Raw genomic sequence first — 8970 nt, forward strand, 5'->3', positions numbered from 1 at the left:
ACCTTGCTGGGGTCGTTTGACCCCAGTACTCTTTCCTGCCATGGCAGGGGGTTGGACTTGATGATCTGCTCAGGTCCCTTCTGACCCTATTAGCTATGAAACTGTGAAACAGCTCCCCCCCGCACTGGGGCTCAGCCACTTAGCAGTGGCCCCCTGTCAGCATCTACACTTGCATTACTGCAACTTACCTAATGCGCCATTTATCTAGTACCTGTATGGGTCAGTACTAGCAAATGGTGCATTATACTCATTTAATACACAGTAAGTCCAGAGCACATGTAGATTAGTCTAATGTGCAGCAAAGTGTCTTGTGTAGATGTGCCGTGTGCCCATAAAATACTGAACAAGCTCGGAAAATTTTACACCCATGTGAAAATTAAAGTTGCTGGCCACTACTAGCCTCATTCCCCTCTGTACCACAGCAGAGAACCATTATGGGCAAGGCATTGTATTTTACCCTTCCTTTATCACTTATTCAGTTAATTAATTACATTAGAGTGGGTTTGAGGATAAGGTACCATTAACTTTTTGGTTAAACAGACAATCTCCTTTAAATTGAACTGTACCAAGCTCCCAGCTAGAACTATACAGAAGCAGTGGCACCAAAGTCAGACATCTCAGTTGTATCTGCATAGTCAAGAGTCCCTTTTTAGAAAGTTATGGGTGATTACTGATTGATTAACTAACAGCCTTCCATAAAACAGCATGAACTCAAAACCAGGATGTATTTCCAGTATCATATTGTACTGCAAAATAACAGGCTACTAGCTCAGCCTGATATAAGAATCTTTTTTTCACTCCTGCACAAAACTGCAAGGATAGAAGACCCCAAAGGCTCAACCTCCTACTTCACAGCCCTGTGTTCTTGCTCTAGCCACTTGTTGCAGAAGAAACTATCCCACTGATGTTCACTCATTTTATCCAATGAATATATAAGGTGCAAAAAAGCCACTGGGCCAGAACTTAGGTCCCCAGTCCCTCCTGGGAAACGTCTATGTCACTGAGCCATGCTCCCACTGTCTCACCCTCCTCCTTCTGGTCCCACATACAGTATCTTTGCCTTCTGGCTGCATAATGGAGGACTGGAGAGTGCTGTGTTCAATACCTAGTACATGGCCTGGTACTTATACCACTTTGCTGAAAGTGGGAGATGCAAATTCAAACCCTTGTAGGTACACAGGATCTAGAATATGAGTTTCCCGTTTCCTTGGTAAATTACCTAAACCCTAGAATAAAAGGCAGAAGGGCTTTGCTCCTTCCAGGAAATACATGCATATCAGAGATACTGACTGCACAGTCATCACTGAGCAGTCATTTAGTACTTGTATAAACAAGTACTAAATGATTGCACAGTCACCCAAGTTACTGCACAGTAGTGTCACCGAACAGCTTTTTTGTGACTCTGAGTGTGCAGAAGCCCAAAACTACTGCACAGTAGTACTGCATCATAGTTTCTGCATACAGTGCTACTGCAGAGTAGTCAAATTGCCAAATATTGCAATTACATGGCCACACAAGGGCCACTTAGGTATACAAGGGTGAAATAAGATTTACATGTTTCCAGGGTGTAGCAAAGAATGCACAATACTACCTTCCCTTCTAGGTTGAGGGTCGCTTCCCTGGAGACTCTTCCCCTCCTAGAAAACAATACTTTCTTCCCACCTCTCTTACCATCCAAGGAATATAACCCTTTCTTCCCACTTGTCACCTAATCACTGAGAAATGGAGTGCCACAAAGTCACAGTCTTTAGTGAGACTGGGTGCATCTACATATGCAATTAATGTGAAGCTATAACCTCTGGAGCAGTTTAAGCCAGAGTAAACTACTCCCAGGCACAGCGTCTACACACATGCACCCAGGAGAGCAGCAATTTCAGCAGGGGCGGAGCAGGCCTGGGCTGGCAGGAGACACAGAAGGTCGGTCCCAGGTTCTGGATGGTGGTGTCAAGCAGTGGAGGAGATGGTTGGAGCATAAGGTGCTGAAAGCATGGAGATGTGTGGCTAGGCGGCAGGCAGGAGTCTGGTCCCTGACTGCCTCTGCTAACCAGGCACACTTTACACCCCTGGTCAGCATCTACACATGTGTTTAACCACAGAAAATTACCTGGCATAAGATAGTACTGTCCTGACAGTAGTATCTACATCGGTGTAAATTAGTTTACTGCTACCTAATGCTGTCTCACGTGTAGATGGTGATGCTGTACTCCACAGCTAATTAGTCTACTCCACAGTAAAGTGCATGTGTAGACATGGGCACTGCCACTTCCATGCCTGACCAGTATAACCTAATCACACAATTTCCTCAACTACTTTATATTGCTTCCCCAGATTATTAACAAGTGTATTAAACAACATATGAACTATTAAGGAATCTTATGCCACCGCTGTTAAGCTTTAATCATAATGAAAACTGGCCGTTTATTTTTATTTTCTGTATCTGCCTTTTGGCTAATTTCTAATCCATTAGCAGAGTCTTCTCCCTCCATGGTCCCCGTTTCCAGTTTCTTAAATAATCTCTTGTGAAGGAATTTTCTTAAAAGCTAAAAGTAAAAAGCATTGACTTTTCCCATTTTCTTAATGTCACAATCTCAAAACAGAATAAGGATTTTTATTACTCTAACAGAAACTCAAGCCCAATAAACACTCTCCTTACCTCCACCAGATGAGGTGTTGGATTGAATCCACACATGTTACAGACCTGCTGTCTACAGGTTGTACAGGTATTATAGTTGCAGGGTCCACCAGAGCCCACATTGATCTCTGCTTTGCACAGAGGGCACAAGACCCTTTCTTTCGGCACTTCCTTTGGCTTGAAGGCTCGTTCTGCTTTTCCTTGCTTTGTAGCTGAAGCAGTCCCAGCCCTACCCTGTGCTCCAGGTGTAGCACCTGGGGCTTTAAGGCCAGCTTCCTTGCTGGCATCACTGAAGACAATTTTTGGAGGCACTTTGCCAGGGGACTGCTGACTTTGTGGGGTAGCCTCTGGCTGGACAGACATAAGTGTGCTTGCCTGGGTCAAGAGAGAAGCTCCAAGCCCAAAAAGCTTTCCAGTGAGTCCCTCTTGGGTTTGCTCTTGTGCTCCAGCACTGGGGGGTGGTGCTGAAGTCTTTGCTGGGGAGTCTCCCATACTTTTTTTCTGGTCAGAGGAAGAAGGTTTTGCTTGCTGATGTTGAGGTGGAGATCTCACCACTTCCTGAGGAGCAGCAGGTTTTGGCTGGCCTTGGCTGTGTTGTTCCCTCTGCACTGTAGCTGGGTGTGGTTGTGGTGCATCTGGCTGCAGTACACCAGCACTCTGCCTGGTGCCTGGCAGCACAGTTCCTGGTAGTTTCTCTTGTCCTGTCTTTACCTGGGGTTGAGGTTGGGGCTGTTTGGCTGGGGAATGGGATGGAGAAAGTGAAGGGGAATGTAGCTGCTGCTGGCTTTTGGAGCGAGGTGCTGTGGTCATGTCCATCCCTAAAGCTCTCTGCATCTGGCAGTTCAAACATAACCATTCCTTCACCTAAAAGACAAAAAAAAATGTAAGGCCCAACAGTAACACACATGTGTAGAGTTCTGCATCTTCATAATTAGGTAAACTAAATGACCAAATGCTTTCTACCAAACTCCATTCTGAAAATAGTTAGGTTTCTTGTACTTTTAATGAAAGGCTGTTCAGAGCTTTTGCTATTTGACAGACAAAAGCAGAGAAAACTTTCTGGAATGGACCTACTGCACACCAAAGAGGTCTCCTAATTTTAATAGTCCTGTTACTTTACCTCACTAACACAGATAGCTTTCCCTCTCTGGTTCATGGTTCAATATCCATATAGCACAACTTACTATGGCTTCTGAAGCCTGACAGCATTACATGACCTACATTATCTGTAAAGTTAAGGAACTTGATAGAAATCAAGGTTTCCTACCCTCTAGGACAAAGGAAGACTATATATAAACACCATACTTCTTGAAAAAAGAGCAAGGAACATTTTCTCCTATACATAATAAGTCATCTCTCCTGGGCAGATAAATTTCTCAGTCTAAAAGCAAATGTACAATTTTCATTTCCTAAATGATGAAATTCTGGATGCAAATGAAAAGAAAAAAGCTCCTTGGCTAAGTGGTGATAAATGAATTTCTCTTGAGAGAAATTCCCTATGTCACACCAATGTCAGAATTAAGTTAATTAAAAAGGCTGTACGGGAGCTGCAAGCTTTTGATTGTGGGAATCCCCAGGATGCCATGTGGCTGTGCAAATATTAATATATAATACTGTTTGCAAGACAATCAGCTCTGCATGCATAGGGCTTTGCTAAAACAAGCAATCAGGGTGCCACACAGAAATATAGCATCCAAAAACAGGATCCATCTGAGCCATAAATGCCCCACATTGTTAACTGGAAACCAAGGGCAATGCAGCTCCAGGCACTTTTAAAAGCGTTCAGGGCTGCCTCACATGCATTTGTACAAACGGCAACATGTGCATCAGTGCTTAGAAAAGGGCAGCAGTGCGCTTTTGGACCAACGCACATCAAAGGTGTTTTAGTTTCAAAGTGCACCACCATTTTCTTAGAGCTGACACGCATTTTGCTGTTTATACAAATGCATGCAATGCAGCACCAGGCACATGCAGTCTGCAGTCTGGATTTCCAGCACGTCAAAGCAGGTAAAGGCATGTGTATAAATGCCCCAAGAGACTGTCTTCTGGAAGATTAGGTCAGCACTTGTTTTTAGCACTAATAAGGGGCACAGACAGAGGTGACAATTTTTACCCACTCTGGCCACAGAAAACAGTTTACAGCAGTGACCAAACACAAGTACACAGCTGTAGACAGCTTCAAAAATGGCCAATCAAATGAAAAGCTGACCCTGTTTCAAAATAGAGCATCTTCTGTAACTTCTGTCTGCACTACCTGCCAGCATTGAGCTGCTTCCAATATCGGAGGAGGAGAAAGGAAGAGGAGGGAGTTCGGTCTGGGGGGGTTTCAGCACCTGCTGGAAGGTGGTACAGGTGTATTAGAGTCCCCCTGAGGTGGGGAGGGGGCTCCAATTCACCTAGCCTACCCTCCGAAGCCAACTAAGGGGCTCCATTTGCTCCCTTTCCCTCCCCTCCCATTCTGAAACAGGGACAGGCTGGCAGGGAGGAGGGACTGTTGCTAGGGGAAACTAGCTGCAGACTCCCAGCCAGCAGCTTGGTACCCATCTCCCCTGGAACTAACAGTAAACTTCTGTTTGGTCTGGGAGATCGCTGTAACTCAGAACACTTTCTGCAAAGCATTCAGAGTTACAGTGGGGAGCTGCACTTCTGTCTGTACCTCTTGAATCAGGATGGGTGACTTAGCACTTACAAAGGACATGCAGAGCTTGCTTTGCTCAACTAGAACAGGCAGCAGCTAATATCAAACAGTCATCAAACAAATTGGAACCAAGTGACTAAAACAATATTTTGCTCACCAGTTATGTAGTTTTACCAGGGGAACAGAAAACAGTAGTAAAATTAAATGTAGGTAGAAAGCTAATTATGGGGAGTTAACACTACATAACTATCATGGTAATGATATTTTCATTATACATGGAATTTTTTCTCCTTTTAAAATCCTCAGGAAAAAGTATATTTTTGGGTCCAAATAGTCATGCTATTCAAGTAAACTGCACCACTAAGTTCTCAGCCTAAATAATTTGTGGCAAACTCATCTTGCCTTGTGGACTAGATGAGGAAGGCGCGGCCAGTCTGTGAGCCAAATTGGGCCCACAGACTAGCCCCATATGCCAAATCCAGTGTGCACTGCCAGGCTAGTGTGGGTGGCACATGCAGCATGTTGCTTGCAGCACACATGCCAACTTTAACCCCACGCACCACATGCTACACATGCCCCACACAGCACCGGTGCCTGGGGATGGTCCAAGGTTTATGGTACACATGATGCCCACGCTAGAACAGCCCTTCATGCTGGATCCAGCATGTGTAGCCAATCTGTAAGCCTGATCCAGCCTGGATCCAGATCCAGCATACAGACGGTCTGGTATAGGTGCCACATGCAGCACATGCCCTATACTGGCCAGGCACACTGCATACAACTTATGTGCTGTGTACAACCCATACTAGACAGGCTCCACACACTACATGCAGTGCAGGGGGCCAGGACCAGCACACTGCATGCAGCACATGGGGCTGGTTTGAGGCCTACAGGCAGCACTCAGTGATAGATCTCCACGGGCGGTATCTGGCCCACAGGCCATATCTTTGAAACCCTGATGTAAAATGCTTCTTTTTGTTAGTTGTGAATGTCACTGGATGTCTGACTGTTCTTTTACTGTGGAGTAGAAAGCACTGATCAAACTAATGTTTTGTACAGCCATTAATTCATATTACCTTGTATTTTATCTGTTTTCTTTGGATATTCTCTCCACCTCTGAATATATTTTTACTGGGATTTCCCAAACTTCAGCATAATACAGCTCTCAATAACATTATGAGAGCTTTTAGACTCCTGCTGTACCCAGAGCCGAGGTTTTCACTGATGTGTCTGCTGTGATCCACACATTTCATCAGAGATGTTCTAGTAAGTGTGGAGCCCATCAGTGTGTATGAGTAATTCATATTGTTTCTTGTACTTACATAAATGTAATTTCTTTTACTTAGCTTTTTTACAACATTCTCCCTTCCTTACAGTACTTTCTACATTTAAATTATGTTATTTTTGCATTCTCTGTCAGATCAGACCAGGTCAGGTCTGTTACCATTATGACAATAGAGGGTACTACCTGCAGCTGTAAACTCCGAGAGCTGGGCAGCAGGAAATATAGCCTAGCAACCTTTATGGTGTCAACAGCTTCAGGCAGAGGAGCAACCTAGAGGGGGATACTAGTCCTTATCCCTAGTGGAGGAAATGCCACCAAAAGGTGGCTACCATGGCAGGGTGGACTGGACTCTCCAGCCTTAGTTGGCAACCAGTCTAGGAGTGGAGTCCCTAGTACTGGCTTCTGCCTTTCTTTTGGAATCAACCAGCTAAGCTGAGAATGGGACACTGATATATAGGCAACTCAAGTGTCTCCATATCAACTGTCCAGGCCATTGCAGCCAAAACTGAATGGAGAGAATATTCCATCTTTGCTACCTGAATAGGCACAACATGGAAGGAGGCAGTCACAGGTTATAAGCTTGACTCAACTGATGTAGAGTAGAGCACCACGGGTCACCTACATCAGTGGGTGGAATCAGTTGTGTTCCCCTGGTCAGCTACTGCCCGCCTTAACCTGGGCACCCCCCAGCAAATAAGGTGCTGGCCCACCATGGTCTGCCTGCCTCATTTGGTGTGTAGGCTACACAAAAACTCAAAAAACAGACAGCAAATCAAGTACTAGGCAACAAGGAAAGAAACTTTAAAACCTTCCAGCAGGGAAGCTGGAATATTAGGACCATGTTTTACCAATTTACCAATGATCAACAATGTCCAGAAGCCCACACTGATAGACAGCTGAAAAAACTTAACGTTAACATTGCAGCTGTGCAGGAGACAAAATTGGCCAACTAAGGCTTCATTCATGAGGCCAACTACATCTTTTTCTGGGAAGGGAGGAGTGCAGAAGATACTCACCTACACAGTCAGATTTGCAGTCTGCCACAGGCTGGTCAAAACCATTGAGACCCCCACTGGAACATCAGATTACATCATCTCACTCCAACTAAAATCGACTGATGGTTTTGTTAACATCATTAGTGCCTATGCACCAACTTTACATGCAAGTTTACTTGATAAAGATAACTCCTACAATGCTTTGAACCAAATCACTGAGCACCTACCATCAAATGAGAGACTTCTCCTCTTAGGGGACTTCAGTGCTCGAGTAGGTGCAGATCACAACTCTTGGCCAACTGCCTGGGATATCATGGGATCAGGTAGAGGTGACCTGAGCAGGGTGCGGGGCCCAGGGCAAATCAGCCTGTGCAGAGCCGCGTCCCTGGATGTGATGAAGCCAGTGGCAGATTTGGCAGTGAGGGGGAGATGGGATGTGTGTGTGCTGAGTGACCGTACGTGCCGGATTTGGTGGCTGGGGGTGGGGGGTGCCAAGAGGCTGGATGTGAAGCCAGTGGCAGCACTGAGTGGCTGCAGCTGCTCTGCCCAGCTCCATGGGGCTCCCCAAAACACGGGGCCCAGGGAGGTTGCCCTGATTCATCCCCCCTCTAGGGACAGCACTGGGATCAGGAAAATGAATGAAAATGGCCAATGTCTTCTCAAACTCTGCATCTTAAACCTGTGTATCACTAACATTTATGTTGCAGGCAATAAGCATCAAAAAGTATACTGGAGACACCTGCAATCTGGCCACTGACATCAATTAGACCTCATGATCACCAGAAGGAAAGACCTGCCCAGCATGCTACAAGCTTGCACTGACCACAGTACAGATTATGACACAGACCATTCCATTATTGTGAGCCAAATAAAAGTGATACCAAAGAAGCTGCACAGAATCAAACATAAGAGTCAGCCAAGAGTTAACCATGTCTACAAAAGCACTGTGGCAGAAAGCCACCTTGGTTTCTCCCCAAAATCTCTGCCCTGTGACAACATGATTAGATGGGCCAGCACAGAGGATTCACACCTCAGCCTGTCTCTTTAGGTAACCTGAGCTGGCTGCATTCCCGAGGGAGGGGAGAAACTGCTCCCTCTGCCTACGTGACTGGCATCAGCCACCTGGGTGAGGGGCATCTACCTGGGGAGCTGGAATCTGCCCGGTAACAGGTGATGTATTTCAAATTGGTTGGCTGACAGCCAACTGGGGATGACTTCCACTGGACCAGGTGAATGAGGTCACAGGGGCTATATAGGTTGTGTGTGGGGGGGAAGGAGGCGCTCTCTTCGGCCATGAGGTGAAGCAGCAGCAAAGCAGGGGAGACAGAGAAGCCTTACCATCTGGACCTAGCTCTCTCTCTCACCCCAAGACTCCAGGGGGGAAACTGGAGAACTCTGGAAGATGCTTGTGAGTAAGCTA

At 45.8% G+C, this 8970-nt stretch overlaps 1 protein-coding gene across 1 annotated transcript in view; it reads right to left on the reverse strand.

The window, feature by feature from the left end:
• The window catches only part of BSN (bassoon presynaptic cytomatrix protein), a 454766-nt gene that overhangs the window by 293554 nt on the left and 152242 nt on the right, over positions 1-8970 (reverse strand). Inside the window, exon 2 of the mRNA XM_019547517.1 lies at positions 2654-3496. Coding sequence (XP_019403062.1) covers positions 2654-3496 — 843 coding nt within the window. The remainder of the gene's footprint in view (positions 1-2653; positions 3497-8970) is intronic.

Source organism: Crocodylus porosus, unplaced genomic scaffold (assembly GCF_001723895.1).
Source record: "Crocodylus porosus isolate Cpor-Errol unplaced genomic scaffold, CroPor_comp1, whole genome shotgun sequence".
Classification (NCBI taxonomy): domain Eukaryota; kingdom Metazoa; phylum Chordata; order Crocodylia; family Crocodylidae; genus Crocodylus; species Crocodylus porosus.